Source organism: Rhea pennata, chromosome 1, assembly GCF_028389875.1.
Source record: "Rhea pennata isolate bPtePen1 chromosome 1, bPtePen1.pri, whole genome shotgun sequence".
In the NCBI taxonomy this organism is placed as follows: domain Eukaryota; kingdom Metazoa; phylum Chordata; class Aves; order Rheiformes; family Rheidae; genus Rhea; species Rhea pennata.
The window spans coordinates 55,993,001-56,010,029 of NC_084663.1; the positions used below are offsets into that span (position 1 = coordinate 55,993,001).

Genomic DNA, 17,029 nt, shown 5'->3' on the forward strand with positions numbered 1-17,029 from the left:
CTTCCCAGGACACCCATACAGACCAGACCAGGCTGGGTACTGCAGCCTTCCTCCCCTGTCTCCAAGAACACTCCAGCCTGCTGCTTGACAAGCACTCAGTTTCAGTCCCCACTGCTGGTCACAAGACTCTTTTTATGCAGTTTACTCCTCACTGGTTTTCCCCACGTTAAAACTCTGAATCCCTGTTTTTCAAAATCTATTTGTTTAGAGGCTTAAACTAGCAGTACACGTAAAGAGGCAAGGAGCGATTTGTGCAGATTAGTGCTGCTGCCACAATCCTTCCTCTCTCTAAAACACACTTCCAGGTCTGTTATCCAGACACAGACACTTCTACCATGTCACAAGAGTTATGAGAGATCTGAGGCACTGAAGCATGCAGCCCTTCAGAAGCAGCCACATTCCCCAAGTAAAAGGGTCTTCACTCCTCTCCTAAGGTGAATTTTATTCCTCTGTCCTTAGTCAAGATGCCATAACTTGCAAAAGACACATAGCTGAGCTCTTCATATTGTCTTGCCCATTGCCCCACTACCTCTCCCTGGTACACACATTAAACAGGCTACCAGAGGGCTCTTGTACCCAGTCATACATCAACATAAGTCAGGGGATCATCCTCACCCCAGCACATGTATGTTCACACATACTCGTGAGGGTCTATGATGGGGGACATCCCTTCTTCACTCAGGCCATGGGGCTGGGGGAGGCAGCAAGAAAGGGTCTACTACTGGGGGTCACTTGCAAAGTTTGTGCCTAGTCTGTGTTACACTAGGATGCAGCCTTCATATCTTTCCATCTTCCAAAGAGCTTCTCTCCAGGACTGTCTTCCTAGCTTAAAGGTAGGAAGCTTAAAGCTTGGCAGCTTCTTTGCTCCTGTTCTCTCCCCAGGTCTGAAATAGGCCAAGTTACTCATGCAGACCTTCCTTCTATCCATCCTGGGACCAACTGCAGGACACTTGCTGTAGAAGTGCTGCAACTCTGTTAACCATTCCTCACCCAGAGCAACAGCAGTTAGGTATTACGATCAGGGTATTACGATCAGGATATACAGCAAGTTCAGCTGGCTGTAGGCCTTTCCTCAAGGTCTGGGGTAGGAATAATGTCAAATCCTCGCACAGGCAGCTAGTCAATTTGTTAGTAGCTAATAACCTTATCTAGTTCACATTAAGCAGACCTTTAACTGCATGTTTATTTCTAACAGAGTATTTTATAGGTCTTATATTCAAAATGATTTTTTTTTAATTTCCCCTTGTATTTCTCTAAGAGCCCCCTCCAGCTCCCACACACACCCTGCTCCTGTATTCACCGAGACTGAAAAAGACAGTGACCATTTCTCATAGAGCAAGTGGTTTTCATCTCTGAGGCAAAATATATGCCAGCAAATAAACACAAATATGCTCCAGAAGGATTTTCAGTGTTGACTCCATTTCAATAACACACTTTGCATCAGGATGGGAAGGTATTTGGAAGCAGGCACTGCTCCATTCCCTGCACTCCTCAGGGGACATCATCCCTTTCCTCTAGTCTAACAGTACCAAATGCAGCATTTCCCTCAGGTCTGGCACTAACACTGTTTCCACTGGATAACGCTGCACAATATGTGACAGAGCCAATCTTCACAAGCAAAGAGTAGTGTAAATAGGTCTGTTTTCATGAGCAAAAGAACAGTGATTTACACCAGTCAAGAATATGACCTTCATCCTCATCCATCTGCTTTCCCAAACCTTCTGTATATGTTGGCTAGAAATCCCAGGACCATATCAAGAGACCTTACAAAGAAGCTATTGCATAAAGAAGCCTAGACCTGCTTTCCTGAAGCACCAGGGTATAGACCATTACCAGGTCTTTTATTACTTTCCACAGTAGGACACACACATAGCAAGAAGTACTCCTCTCCTAAACCGATCAATGTTTTTCAGTTAGCCTCTCCTCCAACAGCAGCAATCTCTCCTCCACTAACAGGGAAAACACTCAGAGCTCTGTATGAAGACAGCAGAGATGCGTTAAGGATTCTTTTCAGACTTGTCTTCTAATTTTGTTACCCCCTATGGACATTAGGGCTTCAGATGAAGTCAGAGCCCTTGTTTTGTTTGTGCTGTTGTCCTGTTTCATTTCAGAAGCATGGCCTTCACTTTCTTTCTATAAATACCTCCATAGAAAAAGCTACAGGGATGAGAGCCAGAGGGATAGCCTGTCCAAGCATTCACACTTGGACACATAGGACCAACTTGCAAGACAGTCAAATTTAGACCTCATCCTTTCGCATCTGTTCGCCTGGGATAGTGTACATGTCACAGACACAACCCAGCCAATTTCTTACAGATCACAAGCATGCAAATCCTGTTCAAACATATCTATCCTTTGTGTGCTACTAAGGATAATACACGACTTTGAATTCAAATTTATGTCTGATTGTGCCTCTAAACTTCCCATTGTAAACTTGCATATCAAATGACCCACACTAATGACATTTTCATCACCCACTTTTTTTTCCCCCTCCCATCTCTTCTTTTCCAGCAGGTTATGTAGGTCCTAAGCACTGTAATGCTGCGCCTTGCACTCATCTTTGCCTACAAACTGTAGTTGGGAAATGTTTTTTTCCTTCTAGAAGAGAACCAAGCACTGGTTCAGAGTCTAGGCAGACAATATTTTTCCCACCAATAGACAGACAGAACTGAGATTGCCCAATATTTCATTATGGAGACACTAAAATATCCTGACTGCATTGTTTCCAAAACTAAGTAAGTTCTCTATATTTGTTTTTACCTTCTTCCATAGCATTTGGGGGAAACCTAAACAAGTTGGTCTTAACAAGCAAGAACAGATATGGAAGGACACATCCCAAAGAGCTTTAGCTACTTTAAGGTTACAGACCTAACTAACTAGAGGTCAGTTTTCCAGGCTCCCCTTTTACTAAGTAAAAGTAGGCATCTCCAGAGAGGGCCTTCCCCCTCTGAAGAAAAGGGCTTGATTTCAGGATGCTGAATTGCCTCTTAGGGATGGTTTTTTCTCTCCCACTATCTAAGGAGGGTATTTGGATGTCTAGTTTTCAGACAAGTGGAATTAGGTGACATGAATCCAGTCATCTTCAGGAGAAGAATTAATAAGAAAACTATTAATAGTAAAACCTTTTTCACAAATACCAAAAGCAGCCACTTTAAAGCATATATTGTTAATATAAAAAAAAAGATGAGTGAAGTCATGGACAGGTTGATCCTAAGGAGATGGCTGTGGTGACCCAGTGCATGAGCTGCCTTGAAATACTAATCAAGTTTATGGACAACTGGCTTATGAATTGAAAAGTTACCCTCATTTGCTGAGAAGCAAACTTTATTCCACTAGTAGTGAGCTTGGTAGACTGGCAGAAAACCCAGCATGCACTAAAGCAGGCCTGCCCCCTTTTAAAGCTTAAAAAGCATTCAGTACAATCCTAGAGGAACACTAGTAGCACTGAAACTGCCTTTCCATTGGAGAGTTTTGGATTAGTTCACTTTCCAATGTAACAGGAACAACTGAAAAGTTGATTTAGCACATCATGGAATGCAGAGAGGATGCATAACTTCTTATGGAAAAATACTGTCTTGGACTGCCTGGGTGTCAGGTATAAGGATATCTGTTAACTGAAAGGCAGTCTACATAGCCATGTAATCAACAGAAATCAATTAATTCCTAAGGGCACAGTAGTAACATCTTCTTGATTACCTGTAATGACACAAAGCTATCACAAGGCCTCAGATAAGTGCCAGACACTTTGCAAATCTCACTCACAGGACAGGCAAAGAGAGACAGGAGAGATCTATCTTTACAGTGGAGAAGCAGTAACAGACCTATTTTAGTGCTTGCCAGCTACGCATACAAAAGCTGATACTGCTGACCCCAGGAATGGAAAGCCATGATCCCTAGGTCTTCAAAAATGATGAAGATTGCTTAAAATTCATAAGACACTCAATTTTTCATATATTACTATATGCCCTCACCACACTTCCAAGCTCTCTCTCTATGTGCTAGAGAGGCAAGAGGCGGGAACATATTTTTTATATGTGTACCTTTATTTATACATACATACATACATATATATATATAAAAAAAAAGAAGAGTAAACCTAATCAGGGGATTACAGGAGCTCAGGCCTTAAGATAGGCATCAAATATTACAGCAATCTCAATAAATTTTCAGCTGGTGTTTGCTTATTAATAAACTACATCCAGTTGTTATAAAGACCGCAGCAAGTTTTAACAGTATACCAGGCAACAACATAAGTACAATAAACTACTGAAGCTGTTGATAGAGTTTCACTCAAAGAACAAATTGCCTGAACTGAAATTTGACAAGGCTGTGAATTGTAACACAGCTATCCTGAAGAAAGGCACCCAAAGCTCGTTAATGAGCACATTTGCCAGCACCTCAGCTACGTGTCATCTGAAAAGCGACAGTTTTGGCAGCACACTGTCCCCATACCCCACAGCATTACCTGCGCAGTGTTGCTGAGAGGAGTACTAATTACTGACTCACACGCAAACCATTTTCTTTTGCTCCTCCAACACCTGATACATCATCCTGACGATGTAGAGGCAGTCCCCACCATGAAACACTACTATTCTAATATACAAGCATTTTGCCCTCAGTTTGCTCACATGTAAAAATCATCAATAGTACAAGGCAAGGAAAAGGTGAGGAATAAACTTGCAGGTTCTCCTAAGTCTTTTGTCAATATGCCCAAAGCCAGTCCTGTTTTCTTGCACACCAAACATGTAGCCCAAGCTGATATAACTGCAAATACAGTTCATAGGAAAACTATCCCCAGAAGCACACTAGGAACTTCAGAGACACAAGATGGTAACACCGCTGCTTGGAGAATCTTTAAAGCTTATGAGTTACAGGGTAGCCCCTCAGTAAACACAAGCAGTCATACTGGCTTCAAGAAGCAACCTTGCTTTTTCATCCTCTAAAATTGTAGCTCCAAGTGCTAAAAATTAAGTGCACACATAAGCTTTTGCACAATCGGGACCTGACTCCCTGCTCCTACACCACTAAAACCAACTGAAAATGCAACATTTTACTGCATGAGAGAAAAACAGGAGCCCAAACAGCTACTTTACAAATGAGAGAAGGCTGCTATATAACAAAATGCAAAAAAAAAAAAAAAAAGGCTGAGTGGTGAACTGCAGGGCCCGTCTCGTTACTGCTACAGTTTTAGCATTGATTTTTTTAATGGTACACTTCATTCTTACCCTTGCTGTCATATCTATAATATTGACATGACAGCAAAGGGAGGCCTCCTGGAAAGAGTTTCTTTTAAAGAGAAGCTCAAAGGACAAACTGAATCTATTGCTTTTGACCCTAGGGATGGATGAACTGTAAACCCTCTATGGAATCCCAGGGAGGCCAACAGAGACGCAGGTGCCTAAGCACATTTCTCAGCCTTCTCATAATTTGCAAAATGCATCAAGATCCGTTTGTAAGATGCCATGTGGCATGTTTAGATCTAAACACTTAGTAAATTCGTAAGATGAACGTTACGCATTTGTTTTAGAAACACATTTCACTCTTTTGACCCTATTTCCCCTCCAAGCTTACCTTGAAATCCTATTTGACACGTAATTCATGTTTCATAAAAGGGGATGGGGGGTGCGTACAATCTCTCACATAACTATAGCTCAAATATTGACTGTGTTAACATTTCAGCTGCAACAGCTCCACTATCTGCAATTCAGAACTACCAGTTTTGTGCTTGTTCATAGAACTATAGAATAGAAATCAACCTAAACAAAACGGTTTGTGACCAGTCTGGTTGTTAGCGTGCTGAATCAAGCCAGGCTCCTTTCAAAGATGGGCACATTCACTAGAAGCCAGGCCAGGCTGCAGGTGTACTTTGCATTGCGTAATGCAAATATAAAATATCTTTATCTAACAAGGTTAACCAGGATTTAAAAAAAGTCTGTTCAACAATAAGCTAGAGCAATTCTGGTATGTTCTGGTACGTAAAAAACACTCCAGAAGCATTTAGTCACCTAACTTGAAAGCATCAGGCTCCTTTTGACTATACAGCACAGTAAATATTCCCTTTGGGGATACACCTCAAGTCTTGCTTGGAACAACACTATCAATATCTCAAAATAGAGTTAGGGTCTACAATACTTGCAGAAACAGCATCACACACTTACATACTACAATGCATCCAGAAGTTATTTTAAATACACACAACCCTTTTCTCCTCTTACTGCACTGCAGCAAAGGAATACGGCAGTTGTTTAATAGCACATAACAATTGCAGGACTATTCATGGCAGAGAAAATAATCTACAGGGGAGGGGGGATTTAAATAGGTGGAATGCAATTACCTAAATTGAAATTCAGTGGTTAATGACTTCACACTTCACACTTACAAAAAATGCCACATAATATTTAATGATCAGAACTTCCATTTTAAGTCCACTGAAGATATCTCCATAACCTAACAGTCATGAAGTTCTGGCCTAGTAGGAAGTCAACAAGATTAACAAGCTTTTAATTAATGCCCCCTCCCTTTTTTTTCCTGAATTTTCAGAAAAAGCCAGGTGCTGCCCTGAGATAGTGACCCAGCCTGCGCCTGCTTGGCATAGGAGAGCTGAAAAACCAATCACCCAGTCTAATAGTGATTTAAAAAGACTTCAGACTAGGAATAAACTGGCAAACATGCACATTGTCAGAAGATATAATCTGACTTTCATAGAAGCATCCCTTACGAAAGGGGCTCATTTCCAGACTGAGATGAAGCCATAGCATGCAATCTGCAGCCAGGCCACAGAACACTCCAATTCCTACAGTGCCATCAGGAAAAAAGTGCTATGCCAAGGATACATTATGACCTGCAAGAAATCCAGATGGGTAGAAGTGATGGCTCATCTGAAAAACTATGGAAACTACTGCATTGTTCATTTGATGGGAGGACCACAAATAGAGGGGAAAAATAGAAAGACAAACAGAATCTTTTCCAATCAGTCTCTGCTTTTCAAATAATCTTCTAACTTCACATAGCTGAACTGAAATTACAGCTTTGAAAGCCCTTTCAAAAGGCATCCAGCAATCTTACCACTGTCCTTTACCTGTGTCACATGTAACTAAGTGTGAAGTTGACTGAACAAGGTTTTTTCATTCCTTCTATAGCCCTCACTATGAGGAGGTCATTTCTGGAGTAGAACAGCATGCATATCTCAGGATTAAAATGGAGTAACATTTAAATAGTGGAGTGACTTTTGACTTTGACCTTTTAGCCTAAAGTACAGATGTGCATTTCTTCTCTTCCCCAACAGCCTCCTCTCCCCATTCAAGAGCAAGCCTCCATCTCAAGCTTAGTCTATAACTTTTCCTCCAGCTTTTGGATCAAATTTTTTTCATGAAAGCACAGACCTTTCGTGTTTTACCCCGAGTCCCCACAAGACTTCCAGGTCATAACAATTGCTGCACACATACAGTGACTGAAAAATTATGCATAATTCAATACAAAGTTTCAATATTTTGAGCAATAGCTAATAGAAAGGAATAAAGAAATTCTAGATCACCAACAAGTTCTCAGTATAACCTGTGCTTAAAACTACATAACCTTTCTAAGAGCTTCTAAACTGTAAAATAAGAACTCAGATCTGAAACCAAACCTTTCTCCAGGTTTGAGATTGAAATAAATCTCCAGATTCATCCATCATCAAAGGTCACCTGCTAGCGCTGACAGCACCTCAAGACTTCATTCAGGATTTGGTTCTTAAAGCCAAAAAAATCTCTTAGTAATGCTTTACAAGTCTCTACTGTGTGCCTGCACACTCAGATTTAATCTAGAAGCTAGTGCCCCCAAAACATAGTAATTATCCTTATTGATAATACTCACCTATCCTAAAACTAAAAAACTCTCAGGGAAAAAAAATTCAGTACTGGAGATCTCTAGCCAGAAGAAGATTTAGGTAAAACTTTACGCCAATCTCTTTAATCACTCCTCATCTACTCTACTTCTTCCCCCTCTGAAGCTTCCCATGATCTAAAGAATAGCAAGCTTTCCCCCATCTGCTTTTTATCTTGAATCAAGTCAGATAGCCACAGAGGAAGTTACTTCCTAGAGGCTTCAGTACTAATTAATAGTGCAGGTGGCTACTATCTGCACTGTTTTGTTGCTGGGGCCTCTTTGCAATCAAGGCCCTGAGAATAAACGGTGACATACACATGCAATTGGCTGACCTCCTTCAAAAGGGGAGCATGTGCTAACGTCCCAAAGATCTCTCACTGAAAGTATGAGGCTCAGCATCAAATTTAGACTAGATTCTCCAATTTATTCCTGGCTAGAAATCAAGGTAAGATATCTCCAGGACAGTCATGATGGCTTGCCAGACATGAGGTTACCTTGGCATCTTTGCAGTTGAGGCCCAGGAACAGAGGTTCACTCACCAAGGAAAAGCTGAGCTCTTGCTAACAGAGTTGAGCTCTGTTTTCTCCTGCTGAGAGTAGAGGCCAGAATCACCTCTGCTATTTACGGTGACCTGCCAAGAAGTCCCCTGGAGCAGCAGGCTCCCTTCTCTGAGCCAGGGCAGTGGTGAAAAGGGAGCAGGGAAGAGGAAAGAAAGGCCTGTTAAAATACCTCTCCTCAGCCCTCTCTTGCACCCTCATCCATCTCCTCTCTGTGATTACGACTGACAGCAGCTCTCTCTGAAGTCCCCTCTTTCATAAGCAGCTTCTTTTGATCACACATTGCAACAGCTGAGGTTCTGTTTAAATGCAAGCGAGGAACAAAGCAGTTCATTAAACATGTAGGAAACTTCATTCCTTACCTGTCAGGCGTGCTGCAAGGGCAGGGAGAGGGGAGGGCTGGGGCAGGAGGGAGTGAAAGGTGAGCAGGGAGAAAAGGCAGCTTGGAAAGGATATGGGTTGCACACCATTTTGATGCACCAGTTCCGTGGGCTGGTGGTCTGCTTCAAGCAGAAGAACACTACTGGGGCCAAGTCGGGGTAGGGAACATCAGGATCCGGTGGAGAGTTGACTTCCTCATCCTCACCCAGATCTGGTGAGGACGGATGCTGCTCCAATGGTGTTTGCTGCTCCGAGATCCCCAGATCCATGGACTCCAGTGGGCAGATGGCAGAGGTATGAGGGGGCTGAGGGCCTGAGCGCCAAGTGGAGGGAGGCTGGGAGATGTACTCTGCCATGCCAGCCGCAAGTGAGAACCCCTGGAGAGGAGAGGAGAAAGGGAAACAAAACTCACGTGAGGAATCAGCAACAAGGGCACAATATACTTTTGTTCTGTTAGTGACCTCAGAGCAGGGGAGAGCCACAGGACTGACAGCTCTGACAACTGTGGCCAGACACTGTACCAAAGGAATTTTAAGAAGAACTCTCCATTTTGGTCCTTAGGGGGCACCATGGCTGTTTTTCCCCAGGACTAAACAAACAGTGGGAGTGGGACAGCAAGCTTTTGCCAGTATTTCTCTTTTCTGTCAATCTCTAACAGAACTCTTCTGGCTAGTCTTCTTCATGACTAACAATTCAAGCCAGCTTTGTAGCCTCTGGGACACACTGCTGCACCATCTCAGGTGGTCATGCAAACTCTTTTGGAGCCACCTCAAGCACTGCAATACAGAGTGATGTAGATGCATCCTGAGATACAACAGCCACTCTGCCCTCCCAAACTCTTATACAATCCTGCCAAACCCAGCTTCATATCTGCTGCCTCAAGCATGCTCTCTCCTCCCTGGGGAAACACTGTGTTGTCCTTACTCTACATCGTTCGCTGAGTAGGCTCCTTGAGACTGAGACTGTAAAATCTATACAGAACAGGTTCCACACAGAACAGGCTCTGATTCTAACAGAGCCATAATGCAAACTATAAGCAGGAATTAAATACTAGGGGAGCATGTGAAGCTCTCTAATGCCACGACATCAGAAGAACTGCGAAGGCACATTGCAAAAGCTGTTCCACTAACCAGAAAGGTCAGAGTGTGTAGCTGGGCATAGGAAGAGCAGAACAGATCTCACACTCAGTGGTGCCTGAGTATTGAAGAACACTGTGCCTTTGTTAAAGAACATCACTTTCCTGGTTGGGCGCACTTAATGGCAGCCTTGCTCTGGGAAAACACAAACCCAAGTGTTCTCCATTAAATAACACAGGGGAAGTGGGAAAGGCTTGCTGAAGTGAGGAGAATGAAATAAACTCCAAAGCCTGGCCTTAGAGGGGTGTTACAGTGGCACTATTAAGGAAAAGATCTTGCCAAAGGACTACCTGATCATGGCCTGATGGATTCCTTCTACCCTTCATCCCGTTGCCATGCTCAGAGTTTCCAGAATACACATGCTACAAGTGCAGGTTTAAAAGTAACACAAGAGCCCTCAAACACACATCAGTCTGGAAAGAGTAGATCATCAGGAGCAAAGGAGTTATCAGACAGCAATATCCACAGTATGGAGCTTATCTCCTCATAGTCCTCTGTCCTTGCTCTTCAGCTCTAGGTTATTCTTCCTACTACTTGGCTCAGCCTCCTTCACTCTAGGAGTGCACACTCACACACAGCTCTGCTGAGCCTGCTCTGCCCTGGCCTGCTGCACCCCTGATGTTTCAGTCCAAGACACCTTTCATGTCCACACAGCCAGATCCATGCTCTCCAGTGCTCTCCATCACACTCATCTATTACTTCCAGCCAACAATTCCACCTTGGGCTGCAGTCCCCCATTATTCCCAGCTAAGATCCTACTTTCAGGCCCCAGTTTCTAACAGGTGCTTTGATCTAGATCCTTGTTCTTTGAGGCTTGATATTTGTCAAAACAAAGAGCAGCAAACACAGAGGTTTAGAAAGCATACGTAATGTCCCTTAAGGGAAAGCACTGAGACGCTTTGAATTCATTACCCCACAGGCTGGCAGCTACTGGATAGAAATATGTATTGTGTCTCCTGAATGGCTTTAAGATGCTGTTATTATTATTTTTAACCCCAGTTTCAGAAGAGAGAGCACATCCTTTCCACCATGCAACACTTCTATTTTCACTTTCACCAGGCTTTTAACTCTGAGCATCCACATAACTCCTCACACTACCTTTTCCATTCCCTATTCCCACCCAGCTCTCCATCACGTGCTCTGAGCTGGCCCCCTCACAGCCTATTAAGATGCTATGGCTGAGCCCAGCTTCTTTCACATTAACAACATGGAAGAGAAAGGTTAGCAGGGACAGCCAGGAGCAATGACTTACTACAGTGCTCAGAGCATCCATGCTGATGAGGGCATGACAATTCCAAAACACAATGTAAAAAGCTTCATAATTAACAACACAACAGAACAAAGGAATAAAAGAAACAACCTCGTTAGCATTTCCCTGCTTTCTCACTGAGCAAATATTCATGGTTTCTTCTTCATTTTACCATTGTCAGATGCAGCTGGGACTCTGGGATACAGCTCTGCTCATGGCACTTACGCGGATGAGCCCAAGTCTAAGAGAGAGAGCTGATGGGGGCAAGACAGTCTGATAATTCAGCACAAGCAGGTACTGACTGCATCACGAACAGTTTATCTGCTCCAATTTGTGCAGCTTGGAGTGACTCATTAGAGGTATATGAATGCAGAAATGAATCCCTTTGGGAATCCTCAACCTAAATGCAGCCCTAGAATGACAGCTGTCCCACTGCAGAACCAAATAATACCTCTTTCCTTGTTCAAACTAAACCCTACTCTTACACACAAACCATCCGTGGTCACAGCGTATTTCCTACATTAAGGAATATGCTCTGCCAAGAGATGGACAGGGGAAACTCAAGCAGTGGGGCTCTTCCAAGACTTTTATGCAGAGGCAGTCATACTGTCTCAGCCTTAAAGGGCGACTGATTTTCCTACTAGAGATGGACCCAGAATCTTTACTGCTTCCAGGTCAGATGCAGAGGTTGGAATCAGATAATCCTGCAATTTTGGCCAGAATGGAACTCATGTAACATCAGTGTTTTCTCTGAGACTGCAATTACTTGCCTTTTCCTACTGTAGCATTGTTGTGGCTGGAGTGAGCCCACTACACTGTTCCTGCCCAGGAGAGGCCATATTTAAATCAAAATGACAAAGTGGAATGAGTTTGGCATATGTGCACAATACATACACAGAAAAATGTGCATCAAAGAAGAAGGTTCATATCTGGCTAGAAGACAGTACTAGAAAGATCAGACAGGATTAGAGGCTCCAGAATCTGCCTTCAGGCTCCCTTCTCTGCAAGTGCTGTTCTGCTGTAACAAGGGCAATAAAAGAGGACTGTTAAATAGTCATAGAGATGGTCAGACACACGTTCTTCCTACTCAGGCCAAACAAATGTCAACCTTTTGCTCAGGCAAGGCCAGCCCCAGCTGGTGGTGGCAGGCCAGATCCATCAACAAAATTAAGGCCTCCTCAAAAAGGGGAGCCTTCCAAAAAAAAAATCTCGGTAGCACAAGGGGAAGAAACCCCTTCACCAGCTTCATTATCTGCTTTTGCTACTACATTTCTATAGGGAGAGAATTGCATGTCTCCTGAAATATTCACCTAGCCTAACTAGTGTTGTAAAACTCTGCTGCTGTCTCAGAGGGGTGTTGGCACAGTACACAACATGCTGGCATGGTGCCTCTTGACAGGTGGGGTCATTGGGCAGCACAGCCCCTGCCAGGAGGCACAGCTAGTTCTGCAGTGCAGCAAGAGCCTCCACTGCCATGTCCCCTTTTTCAAAGCCCCTGTTCTGGGACATGCCACTGTCACTGATGGACAGCCTGGCAGACATCTTTGTTCCTCTCCCCACCTTGACTTTCCTTTCTGGCCAAATGCCCCCCAAATGTACATAAACATTCCTCTGCAAATATCATATCGCCAGAGGAGCGATGCTGCAAAGGCTGCACTTTCCTCCCCAAGCAAGGGAAAGTATTTGCGGTCTGACAGTCTCTTGCTTCTCTCCCCACAAAGCCAGCATTAAAGCTTCATCAGCATCCAGGCCTCAGGTCCGTGCTCCTCTTCCCACCATCCCTCCCCAAGGGCCATTTAAAACCTCAGCCACCCCACACTGAACTCTCACTGGCGCCACAAGCGGCACGCACACCTGTGCGCCCGCTGTCTGCCACAGACATATGAGCTAGCAGAGAGAGCTCATTAGCTGGCCATGTGCTGTAGAAGCTGCTGGCCCTTGCCTCAGCCCTTCTCCTCTTTAGAGAAAGCACCTGGTCCTCCTGTTCAAAGGCCAGAGGGTGCATTTTGCAATTCCTCTGGGAAAGGAGGAGAAAAGCTGGTCTGAAACAATAAGGGAAGCTGTAGACTTAATGAGCAAAGAAGAGTGCTTGGGGAAAAGAAGAAATGTCACTATTCAGGGGAGGTGCTTCAAATTGGGGGTGTCTGTCACAAAAGGCTGATGTCACCTCCTAGCATGCATCGCACAGGAAGGTCCCTGCTGAAACACGGTCCCCTCCTACAGGAGGGGTAGCAGGCCCTGAGCTCCCAGTTGGTAACACCACATCTGACCAGCCATGTCACAACTGACCAAAATGCCACAGCAGAACAAGCCTACAATCTACCACATGCATCGCACCCCTGCCGAAGCAGGCTCCCAGCTCCACGTTGCCCCTCTTCTGCACATAGGGTTTGTGCAAGGATGGGCCTTCGGGAACTGTGGGTGAGGAGGGCTGATAGGTGAAGCAAAACCCCATGTAATGCTAATCTAGATCTTTACCCAAAACCTTAAGGGTGCAGACAGAATAGTGTTGACTACTGTGTTCTCACTGGGGAAGGAGCCTTTCACTGCCAGAAAGGAGAGGGAAATACGGGAGAAAGGTCCCCAGAGCACAGCCAGTTTGAGTGCCTCTGCCCCACACACTATTTCCATGCTGAAGCAGATGCACCCAGAGGCCAGCTGGATGCCTGCCCCTCTAGTGTAGAAACTGTTCATAGTTCATAGTTCACCTTCCCCATTTCTAGACTTTTCCATAACCATCTTTCACCTTAGCTCCATATCACTCATCAGCCTACGTTGCTTTGGGGTTGTCCCGTCTTTCCCACAAACCGCTCACACAAGGAACCCTGCGTCCTGAGCCTGAGATGGAAGTGCAGAGTACATTTCTTGTAAGAACAGCTTTTACATTTCTATAGCACTTTTCATCCTGAGGGGACACAAGTTCTTTACAGACCAGCTATCACGATTATTTACCTGTTACTCAAAAGCACCAGGAAATTCAACAGTCACTCTGTCATGCTAACACTGTGCAACACTCTTGTAGAAGTGGGACAAAAATGACAATCTCCTGCTGCGGGGCAAAGCGTCCCTGTAAATTAGAGCAATATTCGTGGTGTGTATATTTATTAACAGATGCATGTGCCTCATCTCCACATGTCCCTCTGAAAGTTCACGAGTATCTTGGGGCATCACTCTTGAGGCTGGCTTCACACAGACATGGGCTTGTTTAAGGATATCTCTGACTGTGTGGTATATTTATGAATGTGTGTGGGTGAATCCATTTGGTAGCTGTGTGTGCGTGTGTGCCTCTCGGGGTGGTCTGTTGTACATGACTGTGAGCCTATGTTTGTTTGTTGCTATAAATGGTAAGCACTGGTTGTGTGTTATCTTTGATGCATGTGTCTGACTGTGGGGATGTGTTAGTCATGCAGATTTCACATTTTGAGCATTTGCAGTGGTACAATATAATTAGTCGTACACAGCTCCCTCTGTGTTTATGTTCACCTGGTGTCTGCAGGTTCCTCTGTGCGTTCATGTAAGTCACTGCCTGTTCTCATCTGCCTGCATGCGTGTGGAGGTGTGCACCTGCCTGCATACGGATGTGGGGAGGCATAGGGTCCCTTTTACTAGCAACTAGCCCACATGTAGCTAATGACATCCTACTGATCTCTTCAAGATTTGAGAGAGGAGCTTTCACATCTCTTCCATCTTCACAGTACTTCTCACAGCACCTCCTAATGCAATGGGATGTGGCAGAATTCAGAAGAAATTGTTTCAAACTGTGCCTGAACTGAATGCCTCCAGGAGCAGGAGTGCCCCAGGTGCACTCTGAAACACACCATCCATGGCCTAGACCAGACCCAAGGTCTTCCAAGTGCTCCACTTGTTTAAATGTCTACTGATCATTTCCTTTTGGGCACACAGCTGGATAATTGATGAGCCTTATCTCTACGCAGTTATTAACCTGTGGCAGATTCACTCAGGGAGCTTGACAGCTTCCTTTTTTCCACCTTTGCGGTTCCAGAGTCTTCCTCTTACTCAGAACAGGGAGCAGAAGAAATTCCTTAGTTCTCCCAAGCAGAGGAAGGAGTAGTACTGGCTGCACTGCTCTCAGCACAGGACACTTCTTGTGAAAAGGAAATAAAAATAATCAAGCCCTCTGGCCCAAACTCTGCAAGAGTTTGGGTCAGTCCCACATCAGAAAGGATGGAGGAAAGAAGAGAACAAACGAGGCAGTTGCAGTCAGTCCCAAAATGTCTGACACTTTGCTGTCATCAACTTTGCTGTAATTCAGGAAAATTAGGGTAGCTGCTGCCAAGGGGGCAGGGGCTCAGCAGGGAGGTTTCTGGGGTAGTGGGTAGGAGGGGAGGAGAGGTGCTCACCTTCCCCAGTACCACAGATGGTATCCCTGTAGCAGTAGTAAGAGTAAGCCCCAATTTCCTGGATTCTCTCCCACCCTTATCATCACAGCAGGTTTCAGCCACTCCACTTCCCATTCGTGTGGCTGTAATAGCCCAGCCCTGGTCATCCTCAGGCCCTCGTCCTTGGCATGGCAAAGTGGAAATCAGCTTGTGCTGCTAAGAAGCCTTTGGCTGAGCCTGAAGGAGACACTGCAGAGATCAGTAAAGACGTCACCAGTGAAATGGAGAAAAGGTAAATGATGAGAGAAGGCACAGGACCAAGTCACTTTGGGTTGAGGAGGTATGTAGGGGAAGGAAAGTTTCCTGCAGGAAAGTCCTTACCCTGCCTTAAGTATACATGGCATTTGAGAGTCCGAGATTCGATACTGAAGACCTCAGTCTCATCCCATTGCTGCCTAGAGAACACATAGCTGTTTTCAACAAAATGTTTTGGTTGCTGGAGTCCCAAATAAACAGGCACATCAAAATCTCCTTTGGAAGACTACTCCCCACTCTGACAGTCATATCTATAGGGAAGTTCTGCCCCATAATCATTTTTCTTTCCAACCTGCCCCCCTTGCTCTCTGTAACCCTCTTTGGTCTGTTCCACTCTCAGTAATTCCTCCCCCTCTGAAAAATACTGGCACTTTTCACATGAGCGGATTCTTATCATGTCCTTTTACTTAAAACACCACTTAGCCAAGCTACACATATTTAGCACTTAATCCTTGCTCATAAATTAATCTCTCTAGCCCTCTGGTCGTTTTGTGTAGATCCTCGCTAAAAACAGCTCTTGACTACCGATACTGCTCTGATAATGACGTGCCAAGAACCAAGCGCAGTATCCCAGGAGGGCTCACACCTCAGCCAGCCACAGAGGCAGACTGCAATCATGATGTCTCTGTTGCTGCCCTCATCACACTGCAAGCCCATGTCTGATATGCCATCTACTGTCACACCTCGGTCTTGTTGTGCCTTCCTTCCCCAGTCCTCCCTTCCCGCACAGCAAATCCCTGCCTTCCCTCAGCAGACACTCAGCTTGTATTGCCCCCAGATGCATTAGCTTGCATTTTTCTAAGATGAATCTCATTATGTTATTTCCTGCCCATGTTTCTATCCTCTCTATTTCTCTTTGTATTACTTTTCTGTGTCCTCATTGGCAGTGCAAATCTGTTTTATCATCATCTGGGAAAGTCATTAACATGCTGTTTAGTATCTCTTCCAATAGGTAATGAAGGTGTTAACTAAGACAGGACCGATGAAGATGATAAAGAGGAAGAAAGTGCTCTTGTGGACTCCCAGGAGCGAAGGCCTTGGAGCTGTCCTCACACTAGCCTCAAGCCAGAGCATGAAGCACTTGCAGGAGAGGCAAAGCAGCATGCAAAGAGCCTGCTTCCCACCACCACTCCCCTCCACCTTTTTGCCTTGCAGAGAGGCCCGTGAAGGGGGGAAAGGAGCTGT

At 44.6% G+C, this 17,029-nt stretch overlaps 1 protein-coding gene across 1 annotated transcript in view; it reads right to left on the reverse strand.

The window, feature by feature from the left end:
• Positions 1–9,160, reverse strand: part of CACNA1I (calcium voltage-gated channel subunit alpha1 I) — a 164,515-nt gene extending 155,355 nt beyond the window's left edge. The window contains exon 1 of the mRNA XM_062568957.1: positions 8,880–9,160. Coding sequence (XP_062424941.1) covers positions 8,880–9,160 — 281 coding nt within the window. The remainder of the gene's footprint in view (positions 1–8,879) is intronic.
• Positions 9,161–17,029: the final 7,869 nt, after the last annotated feature.